This window comes from Syzygium oleosum, unplaced genomic scaffold, assembly GCF_021117445.2.
Source record: "Syzygium oleosum isolate NSW1041296 unplaced genomic scaffold, Sole_v2.1 Sole_v2.01, whole genome shotgun sequence".
Taxonomy (NCBI): domain Eukaryota; kingdom Viridiplantae; phylum Streptophyta; class Magnoliopsida; order Myrtales; family Myrtaceae; genus Syzygium; species Syzygium oleosum.
In genome coordinates this window covers 6,944,948-6,971,673 of record NW_026607485.1, presented here as the reverse complement: position 1 = coordinate 6,971,673, position 26,726 = coordinate 6,944,948, and the positions used below count along the sequence as shown (strand labels likewise).

Genomic DNA, 26,726 nt, shown 5'->3' with positions numbered 1-26,726 from the left:
AGAGGAAAAAAGAGAAAAAGAAAAAAAGAAAAGAAAGAAAAAGAAAAGAATTCATAAATTTAAAAAAATTATAAAAAATTGTTTATGTCAGCGCCCGCATGCCACGTAGGATAGCCGGCGCTGACTAGACTGTCATGTTAGCAATTTATGGCCAAAATTGCTCGGAAGGACTAAATTGGTAAATCGTTGAAAAGTTTAGGACTAAATTAACAAATCATCAAAAGATTTAGGACTAAATTGACACAATTAAAACGTTTAAAACTAAATTGGCCGCCGTATAATTAGTTTAGGACTTTTTGGCAATTTTCCCGATAAATTAGGACTCATAAAGTTAAATTACTACATATAGATATACCAACCTTACTATGATTTCAACTAGATTTATGATAAATTTCAGGAAAATTACGACCTGTCATGGGACGGACCCTGTTTTTTCTTTTCCACTGGACCCTAGAAGCAACCTGCGAGGCGTGATTAGCTACATTCCCTTTCTGACAAGCGACAATTCCGCTCCCTCTTTTTGGTGCTACAAATGTAATGGTTGATGAAAGCAATTGCCAGGGCCATGAGAACATTATAGACCATCATGGCGTATGATCATCAGGATCAGTGATTCTTGATTGAACTCAGACCCACGTCGGCAAAAGAAAATGCCAGTCTTCAAGCATAAAAAATTTGTTAATTTCGAATGATATACATGAGAGTTTTACAGTAATTTTCAGATTCAGAGTAACATCCGCACGAGGACCATCTTCTGGTGTGGCAATGGGGTTCACCAGCTCTGATATTAGTCCAAATAATGGTGTTAGGTATGCTCAGATCAGATCTGTCCACATCTATCGACACTGTGCACTAAATGCTAAAAGATTTGCGGGCAAACTTTGCCCAGTCTTGCAATCTTTCGTTCAGGACCCATGTTCACGCTTCAGTCCAACAAGTTCTGTCCTTGCCATTAGCCGTAATATCGGCCACAAGCTAACATATGATAATATAATAGTAATAACAGTCCACATCAAGAGCCCCAGTAGGAGACTTTAGCAGTCGATGATAAAGCAACTTTCAGGACAGCTGTCGTATCAGATGAATCAATTTGCTCTAGCAATTTGAAATTGGGAGCAAATGACAGATTATGGGGGAAAGCTTGCGGCTGACAATGAAATTCTATCTTTTTTTCACTAAAATAAGGAGCCTTTTCCCTCTGCTTACAAATTTTCCAAGGAAACTTTGGCTTTTCTAATGGCTTTTCTTGATACTTGCTCTTTGGATCCTTAGTTTAATACAATGATGCATAAGCAGCAGGCCAGCAAAGATGCATCAAATAGTACTCATGGCACAGAATGAACTACAAAAAAAACGAATATTTCATTGAGATTTTTATGATTTCATTCGTTTAAAAATGAGAGAATTTCTTGTTCATGCTAAAGCAGAAAACTGGGACTGTACAGTAGATGTATCACAAGCATCGAATGCTGAGAACGGCATGTGGAGGTTCAAATGGAGAGTAACATCCTACAAAAATGATAAAAGGAGAAGAATTTACAGAAAGATGGATTCCTTTTCCATTTTTTTTTCACTGTTCGTGATTCTCTTCAGAAGGTTCTATCTTTATGACAAGAGGCTGATTCAGGTCGGCAACCGGTTCAGCCACTATAGGCAACTGTGATGTCGCTAAAACTCCATCAAGATCTTCATTTTCGGCCAGAGCTTTTTCCAAAGCCGCCTTGGCGACTCTAGTAATGCAGAAAATCAGAATAGCTGCACCAACAGCCAGAAAACCAGTCTTAGATCTCAAGCCAAGCGTCATAATTGAGTGATTAAACAAAAGCGTAACAGCAAAACATTTCTGCTCATCCAGTTCCACCTTTTTTTCTATGACAAACAAAAAACTAGAAAAGTTTTCCCCCATTAAAGCCCATAAGCCAGTGTATGAGTAAATCATTTATTGAGGTTCCGTTGCAGGTGGTGATCTCTGTTCTGCAGTGTCTATGGCAATCAGAAATGTCCAAAATATTACAGTCCATCTTTCAGCAATTCTAGAAGTATGGAGATTGCAGCGGTGGACATACAATGTGCAAAGGCAAAAGGAAATATCCTACAAATTTTGGCTTTTCCTCGCTTTTTGATGAATAACACAATCATGGTATCTTGTTTTCCACAAGACAATCTTCAAGGGATATCTCTTAAGACTTCAGACCTCAGACATCAGTGACAAACTCTATGTACACACAAATGATCCTCAAAATGAAAGATAAACAGATTATAGAACACGAAAGGAGGAAACAAGGATGATGTCTATAACATCACTAGTTGCAACTCACCAGATACCACAAGGCCTAGAATGATTAAAACCTGCATATTACACATGAAGGAGAACGATCAGGAAAATATAAATGACAGAAGGAGCACCACATTCTAAGATGCTGACGCATGCATCAATGAATTGTATAACAAAATGAAGTCACTAATTGAATAATCAAGACACCGTAAGTGACAAAATAATACAAAAACAAAGGAATTAAGACACCATAAGTGACATGACAAAGGATTATGTTTATTGACCTAAGCAAAAAGCTTGAAGAAGAGGATCAGAGCTTTCTGACAGCAACGTGCAAATAACTTTTAAAAATGTGCCATACAGGCAGCATTTGTTAAGCAGGCTGCCATGAATCTTATAGAGACTGTACTCTGAACAATATTAATGTTTAGCACATCATGTTACCCCTCCAGTACCTTTTCCAGTATAATGTCCTTAAAAGGCATTGCCTAGAAAGCTATATAAGCTCCTCAACAGACTTAAAACATAGCCATTGTTTTGAATGAAGTGTAAAGGAGTTTCAAGGAGAACTTCACCAAAAGTTCAAATCTTGAGAAGCAAAATCTTGGTTAAAAAGTTCAAATGACTTCAAGTTAAAAGAAGCCATCATTACTCAATCATGAAAGTGACATACATTGGTTAGTGATCCAAAAAGAATTTCCTACCAGGTCCACCTCACAAGCATTCACAAAAATTGATGGCCATACACCACCCAAATGCATCTTGAGTGACAATCAACATGATTAGAATCTCAGATAGATAGTTTAAAAGCAAACATGGTTCTTAGTTATTTACCCAACGGGTAGCTGAAAATTCACTCCATCCATGTGTCACGTCAGAAAGATCTTTTAAAGTTGTCCCAACATACACCAGTGCGAGTGTTATAGGCTGCAAGAAAGCAATTTCATAGCTTTAGCATCTACAATGTAAAATTAAAATGCTAACAAGCCAGTAAAATACTAAAATGTTACTCAAAGGTAATTGGGGGAACCAACCAACGTGCAATTGCAGAAAAGTTCACCAGAAATCGAAGAGCTCAAGTGTGCACCCACACCCACACCCGCACCACACCATTTGTACAAGTGCAACACTAAACGAAAACCACATGAATATGGCAACTTGAGGTAATAAGCATTTATTATCAAATAGTTACCGACATTGGTATAAGATTTAGGCTAATGAACCAAAAATTCTCTGGCATGCATGTCTGGAGTCAGGACATCAAAAAAGCAATGAAAAAAGCTAAAGTAGGTATCCCGTAATTCTGCATACTCAATCCAATTCTTTAGTAGTCTTCACTGTTGCAATCGATAACCTTAATTTTTTTCCCCTCAGAAAAACCAACTAAATACACATGAATATTGGCAGAGCCACTCAAAATACATTTTGTTTTTTGGTGTTGGACCTACAGGAATGGACACCCCAGTTCTAAGAAGGCCAATCTTAGGAACTACAGAACGAGGTTTAAGCCACATTACCCTCACCCTCACATACATTCCCGATGTACAACTTCTTACACTCACATGTGCCTGACTGGTAAAGGGACTAATCCCCAGAGAAACTCAATTAAGGCCTACTTTTTTTCTGTAGTCAATTAACTAGCTTAGAAGAATTTGGAGAGTCATCCATGATAAATATGAGGAAACATTGCATAAGTATTGAGAGAACAAGTAATTAATTGCTCGTTAAGCCTTTTGTAGTCCTACACCCATGTAATATATAGCGTTTCTATATCAGTTCATGCAGTCAATTTTGTCCTTCAATCCCTCATTTATCCATCCCCAGAACCAAATTGTAGCTTCTTCAGATTCATCATGGCATTGCTGGTGTTGACATGGAAGGTAACAGTGTGCCATTAAGATCCCAATTTCGATGAACAGAGTAAGAGAAATATGCTTCGAATTTATGAACAGATCAACTACAACATGATTTTACTATTGTAAAATTACAAATGCCATATTAAAATGGAAAAACTAACTCAGCATTAGTGCTCAGGAAGAAATAAAATTACCATCATGCCTATCCAAGATGCCAGCATGTATTCCCCAATTGGCACTGGAGTCACAGAAAGGAGGTAATTCAACATGTTGAACGGAAGCAAGGGAACCAGCCGCAGCAGCAAGACAATCTGTACTAACAAAGAAGAAACAAGGTTATGTATCCCGAGTAGAGAATGGAGACAAATTAATCTATGCAGTAATATAGTCAAACCCCAATGACCAATCAATGCAGCACACCTTGAACCCAGATTTATGAATTGCAACAGCAACCGAGCGGAACCGAGGATAATCCTTTAATTTAGAAATAACGAATGATCTTGCAATCTGTTCAAGGAAAATGCAGTATATACATATCAACATCGGAATAATATAGATGCCAATCAAATAGGTATTAAAGCATGGATTTTGCTAATGAGAGTGAAAACAACACCCTTTTAAGTCAGTTATGTAGAAGTGCACAAAAGAAAATATATAACAGCCAAAAATTCACAAGTGATAAATTCTGCAAGAAATGATAAGTTAAGAAGGCAGGCACTCACAGTTCTGCCAAGGAGAAATGCAGCGCCGGCTCCAATAGTAGCACCAATGGAGTCAGCAACAAATCCAACGGGTAAGCCAAATAAATAACCACCACCAAGCTGAAAACAGTCAGAAATTAATGCAACATAAGGTCACGCTTAACTCAAACTTACACCACGAGCAAAACTTTGTCATTTGCTTTTTGCAAGCTTCTAAGACATAGGAGACCAAAGGCATCTCAGGTAGTCATGGTCCTATCGTATATTTAACATGGTTGTGATGCAATTACAAACCCTACAAACTGAGAAAATGTACAGCTCTTTTGGTAAAGCCAGATAAGTAACTCGGAGAAGAGAGATTCAATGCTTACGGTGAGTACTGAAGCTGGAACTGCCAACACTGTCAGTGGAATATATGCAATGGCTCTACAAAGTGAGAATTTAAACTTGAGATAATAATAAAAGCAATGGTTGGAATACTGCCACCCATTTCAGATGACTAATAAAATTCCAAGCATACTTTATAGCACAACTAAATTATTAACATGTAAGATTGGTAGCTAACTTATATGAAAGGATTGAGCAACTAAAAGATTACAACGCTTCTGGATACAAGCTTCACTTAAAACTCATTTGCTTTCAGCAAGAAAACAACAGATGCAGAAAGAACATCTACTGGTTAAGAAGACACCATAGCGCTACTAAATGTGAGAAAGGCCAAGTATTCTGTCAAATTGTCGTCCACCGGATGAGAAAGAGTTATACTAGTCCAGATCTTTGGAAACCCGAGTCATTGATACTCCATGCCTACAGTTGTTATACTTTTTCTTACATAAGCCTGATTAGTTAGGGTAAACTTAAGTTTCTTATCCAACATAGTAATACATAAACAACTGGCTAATTCATCCACAAAAAGCTACTGTCAAGGAAACTCTTTAGTATCGGGCGAAATGAGATTCATCAAAATGAATTTAATCCCCTCCAAATTTCTGGGCAAGCAATCTTGAGTTTATCAAAAAATTAGTTTCAGTCACCTAACTTTCATGTATGCAACTGCATTGCAATATTAACCATCAACTCTCTTGACATCCTCTCTTAACCAACCAAATAGCCAGTATCTACAGCACTAAAATTGATATGTTCAGAATGCCGTCATGAGGCTATCAGTCGTGTATTGTTTTGTAATTTCACAAGATTCTTGAACATAAATATCACTTGCAACCTTTGAGGTCATCATGAAGATAGAGAATTGGTTCAAGATAGACTACTCAACCAGAAAACTCAGAATCACTTTCTTTTCGAGTACCCAGTGATAAAAACTATAAAGCACAACTATTTGACTTACAAAACAAGCGGACCCCAAGGGCCAAGGTCTTGTTCAACCCATAACAAGAAATTCTTCAGAATCTGCACAAAGAGCCCAGTGATATCAGGACGAAACAATATCATAAGTGGGGGGATTTGGATCATTAAAAAAAAAAAAGCATGTTCCCCTTATCAAGGAAAGATTCTTATTCCAAAGAGTGTAAGATACCAGTGCTTTGTCATGACACCAAAATGAAAACCAGGGAACTATGGATGTGTAAACTACCACGACATATTTGTCCGGCATTGAATAGCAGGATCACGGGTTATGCACCAACTCCCAAATTCAAATAATAACTTCCCACTACAATAATTCAGAACGCAAGAACTGAGGTCTCAACCTTCTGTTCAGTTGGAATAAAAACCATGACTACCAAGAACAAATTTTAGTTTTCTTTCCCGACGATTTTGACGACAGAATCCACCACTGAATTCCAATTGATTCCATAAAAAAAAAAGAAGAAGCAGTAATTGAAAACAACACTCATCATATCATATCACATCATCTGATGGAATCCTAAAACATTGCTAGTCAAAATTCACCCTCTAACACACTCCAAAGAACACAAGTCAACCGACAACGCGAACAATCGAAAGGCCGAAACGCAATCGAGATCCCATCAGAAACCACACAAGCGAAAGCACATTTTTTTTTCCCACCAGAACCACATAATGCAGCAACTCCCAAGCAAATTAAAACCCCCGATCCATCGCCGAATCAAAGCTCGACGACATCGCGCGCGGGGGGACCGAACGCACGCACCCAAAAAAACCCAGATCAAGATCAAACCCAAACCCAACGGCGACGACGCCACCGATCGCAAGACCGCACCTTCTCGACGGGGAGGGTGAAGCAGGCGACGACGGCGGCGAGGAGGAGGGAGAGGAGGAGGGCGACGCGGAGGGCGGAGCCCCAGGTGAGAGCCATGAAGGAGAAGCGGCGACGCCAAGGCCTGCACTCCTCGTCGTCGTCGGCGCAGCCGGAGGGCGATTGCTTCAGCGACAAGCGAGCCCGCAGTCCTCCTATGTTTGCCAGATTTGCTCCCCTTTTATCACTCCATCGAGGCTTCCCCCGCTCGACCCACGATTTTTTTTGTACCGGCGCGGCGTGCGTTCTTGGATTCTTGCTCCTCCTCCTCCTCCTACCCCCCAAAAGAAAGTGAACGCGAAGGCGACCCTTCTGTGTGTACGCTTGCGGGGGGGTGGGGTAAAGATGGTGCTCCCGTCGCGCGAAGGAAGGAAATGGGTTTTCGATGAAAGATAAAGACGCGGCGCTCTTTCTCTCGGAATTTTTGCGAGTTCTTGGAGGGGCAAAATGGCGAACCGTCGAGCGCCTTCTCTCTCTCTAAAGTCTCTCCTTAGCTTTTGGGGGAAGTTTGGATGGACGTGAAAGCGAAGGCGCTCTCTCTCTCTCGATCGGGCTGTGCGGCCTTTTGCCTTTTGCTTGGAGGAGATAACGTGGGAAGAAGACGGAAGACGAAAGACCCGAGCTTGTTTCTTGAGCTTTTTTCGATGGCGAGATGCGCACGCTGCCTCCCCACGTTGGGGGAAGAGGGGGAAAAACGAGAACACGGTCGTTTCCACTGTTTTGACTCCTTGGTGGAACAACCACCGTTCTCTCTAATCCAAGCTCCTTCAGTTTATAAAGTCCTTTAGATAAGATGGGTTCCCCTTTTGCTGATTGACATTTTAGTGTCCAAGCGACTAAGATTTGAAGCCTAAGAAGCTAAGATTATCGACCCTCGTCGGGCAAATTTACCCTCCGTATTTTTTCTTCGCGGTGGCACGGCGCTCAACCTCTTCGTGCAATTTTGGGGTCGCGGCATTGTCTGTGCCATTGTCAAATTCTGTCACCGTACCCTTTCGGATTTAAGGAATTTCGTCGGCATTCTTCCCTTACCAATTTGAATGCTTTGGAAGCTTTTATCATTACATAAATCTCACAATATTCACTATGCTCCGCATTTAAGAAGTTGATAGTAAAAAATTGCAGAGCCATCGTAGGATTGGGCCCAAAAAGTGAACAAGAGTATTCAATTCTTTTGATTGGGCATTATCCTAAACTAGAAATGATGGGAGGCAAGTGATGCAAACCATTTCCAATTCCTTCGTTCGTTCGCTAACAACAAAAGCATCAACATTGCATTATTTATTCATGATTATGCAACTAAATTCCGCAAATCCAGGCACATGAATTAGATGTGACTTTAAGGACCCAAAAACATTAAAATTCTCCACAACAGCTTATACGGAAAAAGGTGAAATATGGTAAGATTTTCATACAAACTTCTCAGTAAGGGACCCTTCCTTGGAAGGTGGATGCTTGCTGTTAGAGAAACACGAATAATGCTGCTGAAAGATCTGCATCATATGGATATCACCTATAATATAGAGCTCTGATGTGTTAAAAATTTATCAAGGCTCCAAACTTAACATCAAGTCCCATATAAGGAAAAGCTTGATCTACCAAATTAATGCTCGCGACAAAGTGGAGATTCATACTGCACGCGCTCTATAGTGGGAATATTAAAGCAGCTATCTAATCCTGTGAAGCATACAAGTAAAAGATTTCTCGATACATGAAAAGGGGAAAAGAAAGGAAAAACAACAGCAGCTGACGCGTGGACGATGCGTCGACATACCACTGCACCACAACTGCAAGCAATCAAAGAACACTATGTACGGGAAGTGTATACCATCCATTTCAACAAGAAATGCGATTTGAACCATAGCTAATTGCTTGAAGGCTTGAATCAGCCATGTTTGTCATCCATCTTTGAGGACCCTTTGATTCCCCAGGTATGTTGTAAGCATATGACGGCCATCTCACATCTGTTCCACTTCCGCACGAGTTCCCCACGCCCATCCTCATCATCTTCTGTGTTCTCTCTAGAACTATGAGGCTTGAAAATGTAGAATAGCTATTCCCGACAAAAACATCGGCCCTTAAGCAAACCTCATAATCGATTGCTGACTTGATGAGATAAGGGTACTTTTCGTAAATTCCATCCACGCCCAATTTCTTCTTCTCGAATGGAAGCAACCCCTCCTTCCAACCACTCAGGATAGAAGAATCTTCTAGAAGGACGTCGGCCACGGCAAGATAAACAACAGTTGGAGTTTTAAGGCCTAAAATGTTCCCCACTCTCTCTGTAATCTCAGCCTTGCTACTACAAATTTGACTAACATTCAATCGTTGCTCTAACTTCTTACAATGAATCATCCAGTCTTTCTCTATCCTCATGTGCACAGCAACATAAGAAACAGGATGTAACTGATGCCCTTCTAAATGATTGTCATGCTGCGAAACTTGCGCCTTACCTTTTACCTCTCTGCCGACTTCTCTAATCTTGTCGATAACTTTATCTGCCTCTTTAGCAATCTCATCAACTAAAACTAAGCACTCAAAAATCCTCGCATAATCCTTAACAGGCCAATGATCATGCCACAAAAATGGATTCTTTCCGGTAATATGGATAACCTCGTATCTGTCAATTGGGTCCTGACTAGACTGCCTCAACTGATCCATATCTCTCTGGATAGTCCATCTCCTACCACTTCCCTTTTGTACCTCAAATGCTCCTGTTTGGTTGAAAACATCAGAGTAATGGCCCAATCGGACAAACCCATTACAAAGTGAATTAAACCTTTCAAACCGGAAGACCTTATCAAATGATATTGGCTGCAAAAGATCAACTTCCTTGTAAAACAAAGAAGCACTCAAGCTTGGCATCAGAAGAGTCCGGTTAAGCGTTCTAGCAGTAAGACAAGCCCTAGCAAATGCAATTTTCTGATTGTTCAACCCCCAAACAATTTGAGGAGCCTCCACAAATTTGTCCTTCCTGATTCCATACTCAGACATATACGACAAAGAAAAGTTGTGGCTTATTGCAATCTGATTCTGTTCAAATCCACCAAAGACAGTAGAAATGAAAGCTGCTCTAAGAACCAAAACAATGATTACCAGAGCAAAGCATTTACATGCAATGGAACTCAACGGAGGAAGGAGCACTTTCGAACTTTTAGATAACAAGTCCATCTAAGATTCACTGCCAGTTCTACTGTGTTCTACCAAGCAAACTACGGCTCTACTACAACCATGTCTAGATAAAAGGTGCACCGAGCCCACCAGATCCTCAGATGATAATATATGAGGCTAACCTCTGGTCAAGTATAACCATTTTATTTGTTTAATTACTCTGATTGGATCTAGAAACCATTTCAGGATTTGTCTGTTCGAAGGATACAGAGAGGTTTGAAAACCCATTTTCAGCTCAAGCAAGAACAATCCGTGAAATAATGTCACGCCTATATGTAGTGAGCATCAACTTATAAAATAAGTAGACCCAGAGGACCAAGGTTCCGCTTAACTCATGAAGAGAGTTCCTCCAAAATCTGCAGGAAAACATGCTGTAGTCAGAATAGGGCCCATAAAATTAAAAGAGGATCAAGTAATACAATCATACTGCCCCAGAATCGCTCTGATCTTCCTAGAACTTGTGGAAATCCCCGTCCAATAAATATACCATAGTACGTGACAATTAGTTAATCACGATGCTACTTGCCAACCACTATTAAGCCTTTTCTCGCAAAGTTGGGTCAGAAGTTCACTTCAATAATTATTGTGTAGAGTACAAAACAGATCCTTTTATTCTTCACATAGTGTCATCAAGAGTGAAACGGCAATGCTTCATAGCAACAGATAACTATTAAAAATGAACTCTCCAGTGTTATCTCTGTCTTGAAAAGACGAAGTATACACTACAGTGCAGAATTCTTGCATCATCAAAACACAACAACAACAACCACAACAATTTTCCCTCTATCTAGTGGCTTCCGGAAATGTATCATGGACTTAAAAAAGGGAAGATTCCTATTCTAATAGCACAATTTGACAGCATTTCACAGCAACATGTGGTCGCATGGACAGGCAAGATCAGAGATCAATAACCCATTACCGAATCCGCAAAATAACCATCCACCACAACATTCAGAGCACAAAAAGTTGAGCTCAGCCTTCCATTCAGTGGGGGAGACAGCCCACGACATCGTCTAGAACAAGATTACATCTATTTTTCGAGCAGTTTCTATGAAAGAGCTCCAATTTCATCCAATGAAAGCCAAAATCACACCACCATCAGCTCAAGTCCTTCACCAGAGCTACGAATGAACACCCACATAAAGGGGAAGCGCAAACAATTCAAACCGGATTAAGACGAGCCCCAATTAGAAACTAAGCAAGCAAGTAAAGCGGCCATTCTCTCCTTCCACCTGAAGAAGATCAAGGCGCAACTTCCGACAGATTAGCCACGGGTCCGCCACCCAATGGAGCTCAATTACGAATGCGAATGCACACGCCACACAAAGGCAAACCCAAATTAAACGCAGACCCAGAAACGGGAAAACCGACGACGATGCAATCCGATCGATCAAGAAGGGAATGATCGAAGAGAAATTGCGAAAGAGAGAAGGAAGAGATCGAGGATGGAACCTTTCTTCCAGAGGGGAGAGCGAAACGAGCGAAGACAGAGAGTGACGAGGAGGAAGAGGGAGACATCGAATATTATATAAGTTGAATAATATATTATGATGATGATATATCAATACATAATTATTAAATAAAAAAAAAACACCACCAAAAATTCCAAACTATGCCACTTGTAACAAATTTACCCCGAACTTTTTTTTGTGACACGAAAAATCCAAAACTATGACACTTGTGACACATTTAACCCACAATACATTTATCCATGGGCATTTTCGTCTTTTTCTTTTTTCTGTTTTTTTTTCCTTCTCTTTCCCTCCGCCGACCACGGCGGAGGGAAGCCGGCGACGGCGACCCTCGCCCCCTCTCTCGACTCGGCGAGGGCTACCCTCGCCGGATTTGGCGAGGGCGACCTCTCAGGCGTCGGGCGAGGGCGACCCTCGCCCACGTCAAGCGAGGGTCGCCCTCGCTTGAGTCGGGCGAGAGCGACCCTCGCTCGCCCAAGCGAGGGCAGGCCTCGCCCGATGCCGGCGAGGGCCGCCCTTGCCGGCTTCCCTCCGCCGACCACGGCAAAGGGGAAGAGAAAAGAAAAAAAAGGAAAAAAAATAGAAAAAAGAAAAAGACGAAAGTGCCCGTGGATAAATGTATTGTGAGGTAAATGTGTCACAAGTGGCATAGTTTGGGATTTTTGGTAGTGTTTTCCCTTAAAAAAATGATTAGTTTAAAATTTAAATTCGGACTTTTGTCGATAAATTTCATGATGATCTTACGAATTGTAATAGTGTACTAAATATTGTAACACTTCAACTTATGGTTCCTTAAATCTTTAACATTTTTCGAAAGTTAAATTTAAAATTTCTCTAATCTTTGGTGAGCTAAATCTTTCTCATTTCATGAAAATCTAAATTCATCTTCCAAAGTAGACCAAAACTTCAAAAAAAAAAAACTAACTTTTGTTAATAAAATGTTATCTTTTATTTTTTTTCTTTTTTCATATGCAAAACGGGCATTCCTTTGCTGGTGTTTTTTTTTTTTTTTACAAATCCATGAGAATTTTGATCTACAATTCTCAAAGAGATGAAACACTTCAAATTGGGTTTACAATTTTTTATTTCAAAATTAAATTGATGAAGTATTTGAGATTTTTTATTTACATTAAGACTATCATCCATTAAACTCAAATTAAAAATCAAAGATATGTGTGGCGATTTATTCAGTCTTATTTCTTTTTATAAATATAAAAGGGAGCCACTATTTCCACCCCATTTATTAATAAAGCTACTTTCTTTGTAACTAGTTGATCAAAATACCCTTCAAATTAAAAACTCAACTTTTTAATGTTCTCCATTTATCTTCTTGTGGCAAGATCTCACTCTCTCTCCATTGTTTTTTGGGAAAATTCCAAAAAGGAGCCCAAAATGAAGTTATTTTCTCAAATAAGGACCTGAAGTGGATATTGTCTCAAAAAAGGGCATGAAATTGTCATATCAGTCTCAAATAAGGACTTGACTTCACTGGCCAAAGGGTGTTTTAATCTTTTACTTTTTGAAATTTTTTCTTTTTTTTTTTCCTTTTTCTATTTTTTTCTTTTCCTTTTCCTTTTCTTTTCCTTTTCTTTATTTTTTCTCTCTCTTCCCTCTGCCGAGGCCGGCGGCGGCCTAAGTCGAAGGCCGCCCTCGCCTGACACCGGCGAGAGCCGCCCTCGCCCGATGTCGGCGAGGGTGACCCTTGCTAGCCCAAACGAGGGCGGCCCTCGCCCTAGGCTGGCGGCCAGGCGTAGTGAAGGTTGGGAGGGAAGAAGAAAAAAAGAAAAAAGAAAAAGGAAAAGAAAAAGAAAGTAAACAAAAATATATACTTATAATGTTTTTTACTAAAATACCCCTTTTCCAGCGACGGAATAGTCACCGACCGGCCAAAGGTCCTTTTTTTAATACGATTTGGCCACTTCAAGCCCTTATCTGAGAAAATGACTCCACTTCGAGCACTTTTTTTGGAATTTTCTCTTGTCTTTTTTGGTTGAGTCTATCCTTTCTTAAGTTGATGTTGTTGCCGCAACTTGAAGTATTTCTTTTTTCTCGACCCAGATGAGCCAAGAGGTGAATAAAAGAAAATTTCATCGATTTTACCATCTCCTACAACAATCATCAGACTCTCTTGATATCACAAAACTTCAAAGGACTTGCCCCCGCCTCTACCTTTACCGCACGCCACCACCGCACGCCGCCACCGTCCCTTTGCTTTGACATGCTGTCGCCACTGCATGAGTCACTTTTCGAGCACTTGCCTCTCACCAAGCTTGACTATCCCTTTTCTCCCTCATATGCGTTCTGCTGAGCCTATATCTCTCTCTCCACCGTCGCAGTGTCGCCATGGCGCTTGACCACCGCTCTTACCTGCCTCCGGCTCCAAGCCATGCCACCGCAGCCCCGGCTCAAGAGCTCATTCGATGCCTAAAACAAATTCAAGGTCAGGGCCATCATTAAGCACGAGGCCAAGAGCGAGAGATATAGAGGGCATTAGCGAGAGATATAGAGGGCATTTGCGTGGACCCGTCAAACGTGTAGGTCCAGTCGAAAATAGTCCGACCTAAATCGATTCATATTAACCCATTTTAATGCAACACAATTTTAGCAACTCATACCTGACCCAACCTGGCTCCAATCCTTTGTATGAAAAATAGCATGCTAAAAACATAATCAATTAAAAATAATGATTACAAATTTAAATAAGAAATTAATAAAGAAAAAGACAAAGTATGTTACTAGAATACATGTCTTGGTACCAGAAATTTGATCTGATTTTGTCTTTTAAAGAATGTTTTTCTTTGACTTATTTTAGAAGATGAAAAGTATCCTTTACTGCACATATAATTTTGAGAAACAAAATAAAAGCATGTTTTTGTTTAATATTTAAGAAAGCATACCTAAACTTTATAAAACAAAAGAAAATAAAATATGAAAAAAAAGTTATAAAAAAAAAGGAATCTTCTTGTAAATCTGCCATTGAAGACCTGCAACATCTCTCGCAGCCACCAACGGGCCATCGTCATCGGTGGTTCGTCCCTATGGCCGAGCCAAGCCATCATCGTGGCAGACTCGTCACTAAACCATCATCTCCGTCTCCGGAATTGGTCTGTGAGGGCACGCTTGTGTTTTGTGGTAGCGTGTGTCGTGCTCAACCGCAACAAGGTCACGAGCTCGAGCTTTCAATATCGCGCTCGATCACTAATTTACGGTGAGGTCGCCAGCTCGAGCGAAGAACGAGATCTCAACCACACCTATTGGTAATTCTTTCATACAAAACCACCATATCAAATGCTATGAGAAAAGCCGAAGAGAGCTCATATAATGTCAGTACATCTTATACATTCCTAACCTTATCAGGTCTAATCTCGAACGTTGATTTAGCGATCCACATCCCACGTCAGGAACTTTCTAAAGTATGAGCGCGCAATTCCATTTTTGCAATTTAAGATACTTTACGCTTAATTACATTACAATAAAATCCCTTTACGCCCATGACCTTGCTTTCTAAAAACTCGATATTTATGGGAAATATTTTCTGAAAAATTCATTTTCGAGAAGAATAATTGAATTTTCCACCGTTCGGTCCAAATCCGAAGATAAGTTAGGAATCGTTTTCAGCCGCCTGATTTGGCCAGCCAATCTAGTTTCTCCAGTTAGCCCCACCGACACTAGTGCTAATCGGCCAGCCCGGATGGCACTTTAAGAGTAAAATCTCGAGTACACCAAGCGGGAGGTGGTGGATGCGCCTTTAAGATAGCCCGAAAAGGTAAAAAGCAGTCGAGGTTCGCGAAAGTTGACCCGAGTACCTGTCCGACTGCTAAAAAGGAAAAGGGGTAAAAAGAAGTGTCATCATTCCTATCATCTTGAAAGGCCCACCAAGGGAAAACTCTTCATTACGGATTGACCAAACCATTGCATGTAATGGAGTAACGCATCATCGCTTTGGACATCATTGCATAAAGGGCCCTGTCTCGGCCCCCTGCAAACGACAGAAGTAGAGACGTTTCTGATTCAAAGGGAGCTTATACAGCAGCTGATTCTTGTACACATGCCATCCAAATCAGCTGCGTTGAATCTGAGAACATCCAAGACAATGTACTCATCGAATGAAACTAGATCAGCACAGTCGTCGTCGTCGTCGCCGCGTATTTTTTTCTTTTGCAGATCCAGAACATTGCCATGAGATGGGGAAAAAATGGGGATGTCTGTCTGCTCTCGAGTGTTGCTGTAAAAGATCAATCACCTGAAACGCTTGAAGAAACTTAACATGCCTCTCAAGTCTTGAACAATCAGGAATTTCTCATACTATACAGATATCGATATATCGTGTATATGAAATAGTATACATACATCCGAAATCACCGAGGAAGCTGGAAAAATCAAAGAATGATGATGCTTTCATGCTAACGAACATCAACCAACACACTGAATTATGCTAGTGCTACGTACTTGGCCACCGACTACCGTGACTAAGCCCTCGCATCTTCGTGGTCCGCCATGTCTGCACTTTGTGAGACTTCGGTGTGTGCAAGAACATCTGTTCTCAGATGCTCTCTCCTCAGAATGTACCAAAAAAATTTTCCCAATCGAGGATGTTTTCCTTTTCCAATCCTATCTCGAGCATAGCACGTTGAGCAGCACATGGGCTAACATGAGATCCACGAAATACTGGTGCCCAATTTCCCCATCCCTCCATTTCATCTTTGCTGGGGCGCGGCCATAGTGGACACCGTCGTTGCACCGGTTATCAAAGTGCCACGGGTAGGTCAAGTCGAAGTTATCGATCACGCCGGATACCAACCCGGCTTGTCTGAACTTATCAATCACCACCCCATTGTACGCCTCCATCTTATTAGGATTGAATGCCAGCGCTCGGGCATAGCCACCTGTAGCCACTGTGGTACGATAGAAAATCCTCGGCACGGCCAAGCCCCTCTGCCTCACCCCCTCCATCACCTCTGCCCAGAAAGAGGCGGCATATTGTGCTCCAACCGAGAACGCCCTTACGTTGGTCCATTTGACACCGTCGTGCAAACCGGAATTCATGATTATGGTGTCTGGTACCGTGTCTTCCGAGAAGTACTTCTTCAATAAGCTGCGGAACCCTTCGTTCTTCAGTGAGTTGAGACCCTCATAATTTTGCGTCCCATTCCAATGACCATTAAAGATGCTCGTGATCCTGACAGATTGAGAAGAGTCTTTAGGGTTCGAAAAGTTCATGTCGAATCTTCGAGGGACTGATTGAATTTCGGGCAAATCCAAGATGAAATTGAGCATGTTCCTAATCGTGTCAACGTGATTCGAATCACCCCAGAAGAAGATCCAGCGGTCCTTCAAGCAATTCCAGGCAGCATCAGGCGAAAATATCTTGAATGAACAGTGCGCCGAATATACCCAACCATTACTCTCTAAAAGGCTTAACAAGCCATCGCACCACGGGCTTTGGCACTTGTAATCCGGCAGAAGGCACCGGTAACGTCCATCATTGCCGATTTGGCAATCATCGTTCTTGCCATGCCGGGTCCAGCGGCCAAACCAAAGATCCTTACTAAAATCAGATTTCCCACAAAGATGCAGCTCTGGCAGTTTCACCTCGTTCTTATAGAACCTGATTGAGACCTTTCTAAGCTCCCGATCAAACACGAACCGTCCCGGCGAGAACTTGAGCCCTTCAAAGTGCCTATACAGCAGGATGATCGTCAGATTGTAATCCCCCACGAAATCTGGATGAACCTGAAGCGAGACCGAATAAGATCCATTATCAAAATCCTTCACCAGGGGCCTCGACTTCCAAGACTCACCGGAAAGATCGGTCTCAAAATAATCACCACCCAGACACCGCAAATTTCCGGCCCCATCCAACGCGGTGAAAGCGAATTCGTGAACAGCCCCGGCCGACAATTCGATCGAACCCTTACCATCTATCCCGGGAATCGAAATCTCCTCCGTCTTGGAATCCCTACAAGGCTCACCCCCGGGAGCCAACCACCTCGTGAGGAGATTGGAGGCGAAGTTGGGCTCCAATTCGGCGGAAACCCAATCTGGAACAACTTCATCCACCACAATTTTCTCTTCCTTCTGGGGAGACTCCTCCACAAAACCACCAGAATCTGAGCTATCATTCAAATTAACCGAGACTTGGGTAACATTGCTTGAGAGATCAACAGGAAGTCGTCGTGAGGTGTTCGATGTCAACCCTTGATGGGTCACCGTCTGATTTTGATGGGTGTCAAACGATAGATCAGAATTAGAAGGTCGGACCTTTATGGACTCGTAATCTTGCCTAAACCTCCATGCGTCAAGAAGCCCGTTTATCGTGCACCCATCTATGCTCCAGACCACCAACATGCCCACAAACACAAAGGCGCTCAGCACCCCGAACCGCCAGTGCACCGCCGAGCTCGGCCGGTGGACCCATTGATGAAACGGCGGCGGCGGCGGCGGCGAGCTCGCCCCCTTATCCCGCATCTGGAAAGAAGGAAAAAAAAAACCACCACCACCACCACCAGAGGCAGAGCAGCTACAGCGAAAGCTACATACCGCAAGAGAAACAAACAAAAGATCAACAAAAGCAAGGAGAAAAGAAAAAAGGGTCACGCGGTTCACAACAAAGCAAAAGGTAAAGCTGTTCATTGTAGCTCAAGACATGCAGGGTAAAGAGCTCCCCCAAGAACGCGCGGAGGAGTCAAGAACAGCCACATTCCAAGACGGGTCTTTCTTTAATCCCTCAGAAAGCCTCGATCCGTGCACAGAAAGAACATTTTCTTTCTTCACGGGCGTTCTCGAGACGACCCTTATTTAAAGAAAACACAAGCGATGGGGGGAGATCGGTGCACACTAACATTCACTTACTGAGCCTCGTTTCTTCCAATGCCCGCAGGTGGGGGTTCTTGTTTCTTGCCACAGAGAGAGAAAGAGAGAGAGAGAGAGGATAATGCAGGCTTCTCGCGCAGGTGGAAGTGAAGGCGAAGGTGAAGATGCAGCCTCTCGTTCCTCTCTCTCTCTCTCTTCGTTGTCCGTGGTAATCCGATACTGGAGGAAGGAGAGGGAGAGAGTAAAGAAGGAAATCTAGCAAGAAAAGGAGAGAGAAACAGAACTCCTCCCTTCCTCTCTCGACGTGTAGAGATTCCGCTTGTTTAATGACAGCCAACGACAAGGAGCCCCAAGAAGTTTTCGGTTTTGTTTATCGAAGTTCTAGAATTTTGTCGCATAATTGTTTGCTTAGGAATCTTATAAAGTGAATAAAAAACACGGTGATTAATAATATTTTACAAGTTATTACGTAGCACGAGGGTGTAATTCCAAAAAAAAAAAATGCACCAACTTTAACTTGCGCAAATTCTGGCCCTAATTTTTTTTTGTATCATAAAAAATCACAAACTTTCGCTTAAATCCCAAATCTGGCCCGAACAATTTGAAAATTTAACATCACGGGGGTCAAATTTGGGATTCGAATAGAAATTGATAAGTTCGAACAAGAATTGTCACTCAAGATAAAGTTGGTGTTTTTTTTTAATTAGCACGTAGCACAAGATAGTAATTCTTAATCTTGTTTATTATGGTGGTACATCTGACTTTAGGCGAAATAAATACAAGTCGCATTGCATGGAAAAAGGGGGCTTCTTCCTTCTCTTCCTATGATAACGACTTCATTTGACGGTAGGCTCCATGAAATTAATTGATGGAAAAGTAGATACATCGAATAAATGAATTTTGTCCGCTTTCGCGAAAAAAAATTATGCCCTCGAGATTTACCGAAGTCACGTGGGACAAACTTGTCTGGTAAATAAAGATAGTTCGTTTGGGATTTTTCGACGACAAACTAATTGCAACTGTCGAGATCTTTCTATATTTATAAAAATACTAGTGAGCGTAATTCATTTAATCGAAGAAATTCTAAAATTGACCTATATCTAATTATTTTAAGAAATCGAAGAACCCATTCGAAAAAAGTCGTGATTCGATCCGTAGCCAAGATGCAAAGTGTCATAAGTCAAATGCTCAACAATGTTCACGTCAAAAAGTCGTGGCATCTCGGCCGAGCGGCGCGGAGCTAGCGAGCTAGAGTACCGTAGGGGGGCGGAAGGAATTCCCCGTGGGGCGGTAAATCGTGCAAAGACGAGAAAAGAGCATCCACGGCGCAAAGCACTCTCCTAGGCCGACACCAGCATTGAAACCGTCGAGCGTTTCATCAATTTTCCATATTACCGGATCTACGATCAGGCTTGGATTTTATATCGAATAGTTTTTTTTTTTTTAATTCGTATACGAAGTAAATATCAAGAATATCAAGATCAATCCACGTTATCGATATATATATATATTAAGCAATGTGACGGACCCTAATCGGAATTTTTATACGATCGGGCGACATTCACCACGTTATTGCTGAAAGAATTTACTCGTTAATGTCGTAGCACGACGACGAAAATCCGACGCCCTAGCTTTGGACGAAAGTGCCCCCTCAGGATCCTTGTCAACGTCAAAAGGGACAGCAGCGGCGACGACATAATGCGAAAACACCGACGCGCACATGGACAGTAAAGGAAAGGAAGAAAGGAAAGGAAAGAAAAGAAAGCTGGATCGACGGGGTGGCGTGTTTTGTGGGACCCTCCGGGGCGGGGGCGGGTCGGGTCGGTCGGGAGATGATGCCACCTGTCCTTCGGTTAAATATTTACGTTTCTCGTTTATTTATGTTCTCATTCGCATTTTTAATTAATTTTCTTCTCGGAGAATAAGAAGAAAAAACCAAGGTTGACCGAGGTTGATCAAAAGGGCCAGGCGAGCTTATTGTGTGTTTTTTTTTTAAAGCATTTATAGGGACGGGTACCATGGGAAATGTACGGGTATTTGGTAAATGTGTAGATATGATATTTACCGTTAGATTAAAGAGAATTTCACGGTTGTAATTCGATGAGTACTTATATTTATAGAGGTCTCGTCCCCTCATTCGTATCAGGGATAATGACATAAATAGTCCCTAAATTTTAACCTAATGTGCAATTTGGTCCCTGAACTTTTAATTTGTTCAATGTAGTCCCTGAACTTTAACCTAATGTTCAATTTGATCCCTGAACTTTTGATTTGTTCAATGTGGTCTCTGAACTTTTAATATATATTCAATTTAGTCCCTGAACTATATGAAAATATTCAATATAATCCCTGCACTTGAATTAACTGAATGACTATATTGAACATTTTCAAATAATTCAAGGACTAAATTGAACACATATTAAAAGTTCAGGGATCACATTGAACAAATCAAAAGTTCAGGGACCAAATTGAACATTAGGTTAAAGTTCAGGGACTACATTGAACAAATTAAAAGTTCATGGACCAAATTGCACATTAGGTTAAAATTTAGGGACTATTTGTGTCATTTTCCCTTCGTATCATTTCACAGAACTTTTCTTTCTACGATTCTTGTGAGTGTGGTGAGAAAAGAAAGAGGCCGAAAGAAAGAACGAAAGAGCCGAAGGTTTACTAGGATAATTCTATGTCGCCTAGATTATATAATGAAATTAAAAAAAGAATAACTGCTCACATATGAACTTAGCTCTTTGTGCTTGTGCAGCACCAATTGCTCAGATGGTCACTAGCGACTAAATCTCTCTCGCAATAACGGTCTCATATCTATTATGAGATCACGAATATGCTACGACCATCCCTGCGTTCACCTTGTGTTATCGCACTTCCTTTGTGACCATCACCGTGCAATGATCGTCACTCTTCTTCCCTCAATCATGTCGACCCATTAGTTTTTATAGATTCGGTGGTAGTTGTCGTCATCAATTGCTGCCCCATCAATAACCCCGCCATTGGGGCAGTGATTCTTCCAGTAGCAAGCCGATGCAGGGGTGAGTCCAAGGTTTTTTTCCCCTCGTACAGCAATTTCAATGAAAAATTTTAATCATTTTTTAATCCAATCCTTAGGGCATCAAACACTTGATGAGATTAACTATGCCCATATTCACAATTTTAGGAATTTCTTCGTCGATCTTATCTTATCGTATCTCAATTCGTATCTGGATAACTAAATGCAGCTTCGCTATCTGATAGCCAAAGTATACAAGACTTTCTCTTAAAAACACATGAATAAGCTTTCATATTATTAGCTGCAATTTTAACTCACTATCTAATAAAAAAAAACTATATTAAACAGTTGATATAATTTCTTATGATTTTAATAATTTCAACCAGTCTGCATCAACTACTTAGAGTTTGCCCCAGTGACTACCCTTCCTTCTTGGGAAGAGGGATGAGGGGAGTTCGAATCCCCACCTTCTCAAGGAGGGTTAGGGGTAAAGACGTATAGTTTTATATGTGGGTTTCGACTTTTACGCCTTGCAAGAGGCAGGGCAAAAATTTGAAAGTGTGTTGAGAGTTGAAGTAGGACAGACAAAAAAAAAATCAATTTGCATCACATTTATTGTGGTTGGAGGCTATTAGAATCAAGTGTCAATGTCAACTCTTTAATATATTTTTTTTTGATCGAAACTCTTTAATAGTAAGTGGCCCCAAAAAAGGTCATTTCACTTATAAAACCATTGATGTTACTTATAGACGTGTATATTAAATAATAGCCCGCGCCAACTAACGCGAAACTTAAAATCTCATTAATGAACGGTTGGAAGACTAGTGTTGCTATAAAAGCAAAGTATAACTAACTATGAACACTCCATAAATGTACCAAGGATTGAAAGAGAAGTTCTCTCTTAGAAGCTTGTACAAGTAGGAGCCACTATGCCAATTGGTGGTGCCAATTCAATGATTAAATGGAAATTTATCGTAAGAAGTACTTAAATCGTCGCCGTAGCATAGTGCGAGGATTAAAACTACAGCCACATAAAGTATAAGGACCAGAAGTGAACTCTGTCCAAATATAGGAATCGAAAATTGCATTTTCCCCTAGAAATTTATGTGTAATTTTTGCTATTCATGGCCAGGGTCTATGTGACAAAGTTGATTAATCCAAGGGCGATTCTTTTCTCGAAACTAAAAAACATTATTTTACTAGCGATTCACGTTTTGGTACGCACGTTCCGTTTTATTGTACATTATCAATTTGCGATTTGGGGCACTAAAATGAGAGCCCTGTACGTTTCAATACAAATAATCACGTTATTTACCTAAAATATACTTTCATGCTAATATTTTGTACTTGAAAATATAATCAAGCATAGAAATTCTCGTTACTCGAAACTTGGTGGCTTAGATATTTTTTGTGAAAATTTTTGGGTCTTCATAGTAAAACCCATCTTCCACAGTTACTATGTTTTGAAAAGCATTTTTGGTGAAAAATTTTGACTTTTGGTTTGGAGGGGTTTGCCTGTGACTTAATAACCAGCTCACTATAAATACGTTTTGGGTGTTAATTGGAGGTAGCCAGAGGCTTACTTCAATTGATTGTGACGTTATTTGCTTCTCAGATTTTTGGAATGAGTTAGACCGGAGTTTTAATGTTTCTTTAGGTAGTACAACGGCTAATTGAGATAATGCTTGTAATTATGATAATGTGGGAGGATTTTGAAGAGTAATAGGGAGTGATGTTCTTTCTTCTGTTATGTCTGCCCAAGTTTTTATCCGAGTTAGGGTTGATGGTTGTGCATGTGATTTGGTTTTGGTCTTGATGATTGTGAGGAAGATTTAGCTAGGAGTGAGTGGTTCTAGGTTCCGTATAGGTTCCACCTGAGACCTGGAACCTATCAAAGGGAACATATTTCTTAGTTTTTGGAACCTGAAACATATTTTATATATCTTAGAACCTGGAACCTACCATGTCACAAGTTCCAGGTTCCACCTGTATTATCAAATGAACAATTGCAGTGAATTATTACCTTTAATGACCACTACTTGCTGCTACGATCCACTGACCACAACTTATATTTAGAGACACGAAAAATATGAAACGTTAACAAGTCATTAAATGAAAGCTTAGACTAATAGTTCTAGATTATACTCATCATCTAACGCCATAGAACGCTGCAGAATCACTCGAAGACATAGATAAAAAAAATACAAAAAACTTGTTTAAGGTTTTGGAACCTAGAACCTGCTCGTCGAAATAAGTTTCTCAATTTTTAAAACCTGGAATCTACGCCACATACTTTGGAACCTGGAACCTACAGATTCCCACCGGTTAGGTTCTCAGATTCTATGTTCTATCCCGGAATCATACTCACTCCTAAATTTGGTAATGTCTTTGCCTTTGTCTTTTTTGGGTGGCATGATTGTATCCCCTGTAAAATTTCTCTGGTAAAAAATTTGGTAAAGAATTTGAAGAATCGTTTATAAACTCAATATCAAAAGGGTCGCGCTCTTTTCACTTGTCTTTTGACTTTTTTTATCTTTGACTTATACACTCCCTTTTTATGTATTTTGACCATATTATTCCTTGTGTGGCCCACCAGATCTATTACAACTCTACAAAGGTTGTCTCTCTTTTTTTTATTTGGTCAACTATTTTTATTTTGTTTCTTCTTCTTTTTTTTTTTTTGCTTGCACGTCCCACTTTCCTTTTTCTTCTTTCTGTCCATGCCTTTGATGTCTCAGTTCTCAGCTCTTGCAAATCATTTTTCTATTTTCTCTATTGCAGGCCATTCTCTTCTTTTTGAAGATACCTATGATTTCATGAAATTGAGTTCGCGTCAATGCGTTTCATTGTAAGTGCTAAGAACACCTATGGAACCTTGATCTCCTGGGTGGGAGGCTTTCAAGGTTTGTTTATGAAATCCTCCATGTTCATTCCACCATTATAAGCATCCTCCTAGCCTTCTTACCAATATGCATTCTAATTCCACACTTCCTTTACTTTAGAACAGCCACCGCATAGGGTTTAAGTCCTTAGTTTGGCTCCTCAAGAGCATTGACTTATTATTCAACTGCATTAGGGAAAAATTGTGGTCCATTTTCGCCCCACTTTCCCATAGTCACCCCCGTCGTCTGACCGTTACGTTTCGGAGCTGAACCGGGGTGATTTGTACCCCCTCAAAGCGTCCCATTTGGAGTCCAAGGATGTGCTTGGCACTTCGACTTTGCCATCGGCTGGTTGTCTAGTATAGTGATGCATTAGGATTGTGTTGTTGATGTAATCGTTTTGACCTAAGAACTCGTCAAACATGTCCAACTCGTCATCTCGAGATAAGTTGACGATGCGGCGGCAAGACGTCCATCTCAAGAACTTGACAGCTCTAGGCGGTCAATTTGCAGCCAACAACGATATGAAGGATGATCTTTTTTTGGGGATTGTTAGGTTGCCAATGTATGTTTACCTTGTCTTTGTGAATTTGATCTTTATCAGTGTGAATGCAAGCCAACATTGTCTCAATGCCCCGAGACTTGAGGAGTAGGGAGGCGTGAAAAGAAGAGAATGGCTTACAAGAGAAAAAAAGGAGAGACCAATCTCCATTTTGCAAGAGCCGAGAACTGAGACGTTAAAGTCGTGGAAAGAAGGAAGAAGAAGAAAAGTAGGACCCACAAGGTATAAAATAAAAAACAAACTAAAATGAGTTTTTTTAGCAGTTTTATAGAGTTGTAATAAAAGCGGTAGGCCACACAAGGAATAGTATAGTCAAAACACAAAAAAATGGAGTGGCTAAGCCAAAGAAGGAGTGAAAAAACGCGACCCTATCAAAATAAAAAATTGATAGAATAACTTGCCAAATTTGTTTTGCTGCAATTTAATACATTCTTTTGTAATACCTCTTTTGGTAATTTGCAATCAATATGTAAATGGATTTTTGGTTTAATAAAACTCTTTGGAATTTAGAAATTAATAAAAAAAATTGACAAAATTTCTTTTTTGATTGTGGAATAATTTTGTTTGGTTTTAGGTCCAATGTTTAGAAACAAACTAGAGATATTTGATTCCAACTGATAAATCTAGGAATGATAGTGTTTGATCTAGAGATATCTATTTGTAGGAGAAGAGTTTCTCCTTTCGAACTACACTTAAAAGCTTTGCTTCCAAATGCAGAAAGCATAACTTTATAATGTATCCTATAGACGAGGGCTAAAGGAATAAATGCGTTAGCTATCTTACAATTATGTGTTTTAATTTGGAGGGTTAGTGATTTGAGAATGTTCTTATCTTTGAGTGATAGAGAAAAATTGGGATAACAATCAAAATGGTTAGACCGTTGCAGAGACTTGTCTCCACGGTTCCAATGATCGATTCTTCATAATTTAATAGGTGTGAATCTCTTAATATTAAAAGAATTGGGGTGTTTAACCCTTCTTTGGTTCGACCAAAATAACCCTTCTCTGGTAAAGGGATTAATTCCGACTCAGGCGAGGTCGACCCTCGCCCGACGCCGGCGAGGGTCGCCCTCGCCTGGGCGAGCGAGGGCCGCCCTCGCTCGCCCAGGCGAGGGCGAACCTCGCCCGACGCCGGCGAGGGCCGCCCTCGCCGGATCTGGCGAGGGCCGCCCTCGCTCGACGCCGGCGAGGGCCCCCCTCGCCGGATCCGGCGAGGCCCCCGCCGCCGGAAAGGCCCCCCCTCGCCGGAAAGGAAAAAAAAAGAAAAAAAAAAAAGAAAAAGCAGAAAAGACGAAAATGCCCATGGACTAAATACATTGGGGTAAATGTGTCACAAAAAGCAAAGTTCGGGGTTTTTGGTGTCACAAAAAAAAGTTCGGGGTAAATGTGTCACAGATGGCAAAGTTTGGGGTTTTTGGTGGTTTTTTCCCTTATAAAAATACTTGTGAGCGTAATTCATTTAATCGAAGAAATTTTAAAATTGACATGTAATTAATTATTTTAAGAAATCGAAGAACCCGTTCGGAAAAAGTCGTGATTCGATCCGTAGCCAAGATGCGAAGTGTCATAAGTCAAATGCTCAACAATGTTCACGTTAAAAAGTCATGGCATCTCGGTCGAGCGGCGCGGAGCGAGCGAGCTAGAGTACCGTAGGGGGGCAGAGGGAATTCCCCGTGGGGCGGTAAATCGTGCAAAGAAGAGAAAAGAGCATCCACGGCGCAAAGCACTCTCCTAGGCCGACACCAGCATTGAAACCGTCGA

At 40.9% G+C, this 26,726-nt stretch overlaps 3 protein-coding genes across 3 annotated transcripts; all 3 read right to left on the bottom strand.

Annotated features, from left to right (window-relative positions):
* Window positions 1-1,346: 1,346 nt before the first annotated feature.
* Window positions 1,347-7,624, bottom strand: LOC115685010 (uncharacterized). The gene is made up of 9 exons (XM_030609988.2): window positions 7,030-7,624; window positions 6,178-6,239; window positions 5,204-5,258; window positions 4,854-4,952; window positions 4,552-4,638; window positions 4,326-4,442; window positions 3,110-3,202; window positions 2,319-2,349; window positions 1,347-1,755 (listed from the first exon to the last, which is right to left on the bottom strand). The coding sequence occupies exons 1-9, from the start codon at window positions 7,123-7,125 to the stop codon at window positions 1,571-1,573; spliced, it is 825 nt and encodes a 274-aa protein (XP_030465848.1). The 5' UTR covers window positions 7,126-7,624; the 3' UTR covers window positions 1,347-1,570.
* A 920-nt stretch (window positions 7,625-8,544) lies between these two features.
* LOC115685008 (O-fucosyltransferase 23) lies at window positions 8,545-11,759 on the bottom strand. Its single transcript, XM_030609985.2, has 2 exons — window positions 11,689-11,759; window positions 8,545-10,592 (listed from the first exon to the last, which is right to left on the bottom strand). Exon 2 carries the CDS (start codon window positions 10,234-10,236, stop codon window positions 8,902-8,904), a length of 1,335 nt encoding a protein of 444 aa, XP_030465845.1. The 5' UTR covers window positions 10,237-10,592; window positions 11,689-11,759; the 3' UTR covers window positions 8,545-8,901.
* A 4,230-nt stretch (window positions 11,760-15,989) lies between these two features.
* Window positions 15,990-18,807, bottom strand: LOC115685005 (uncharacterized). The gene is made up of 2 exons (XM_030609982.2): window positions 18,561-18,807; window positions 15,990-18,240 (listed from the first exon to the last, which is right to left on the bottom strand). Exon 2 carries the CDS (start codon window positions 18,174-18,176, stop codon window positions 16,320-16,322), a length of 1,857 nt encoding a protein of 618 aa, XP_030465842.1. The 5' UTR covers window positions 18,177-18,240; window positions 18,561-18,807; the 3' UTR covers window positions 15,990-16,319.
* Window positions 18,808-26,726: the final 7,919 nt, after the last annotated feature.

What these genes read in the sequence shown, in the direction of transcription:
- LOC115685010 (XM_030609988.2), bottom strand. Translation starts at nt 7,125, where the DNA reads ATGGCTCTCACCTGGGGCTCCGCCCTCCGCGTCGCCCTCCTCCTCTCC. An exon ending in TCACCCTCCCCGTCGAGAAG is followed by an intron (nt 6,240 to 7,029) that starts GTGCGGTCTTGC and finishes CTCTTTGTGCAG; the next exon opens with ATTCTGAAGAATTTCTTGTT. An exon ending in CCTTGGGGTCCGCTTGTTTT is followed by an intron (nt 5,259 to 6,177) that starts GTAAGTCAAATA and finishes CTCACTTTGTAG; the next exon opens with AGCCATTGCATATATTCCAC.
- LOC115685008 (XM_030609985.2), bottom strand. Translation starts at nt 10,236, where the DNA reads ATGGACTTGTTATCTAAAAGTTCGAAAGTGCTCCTTCCTCCGTTGAGT.
- LOC115685005 (XM_030609982.2), bottom strand. Translation starts at nt 18,176, where the DNA reads ATGCGGGATAAGGGGGCGAGCTCGCCGCCGCCGCCGCCGCCGTTTCAT.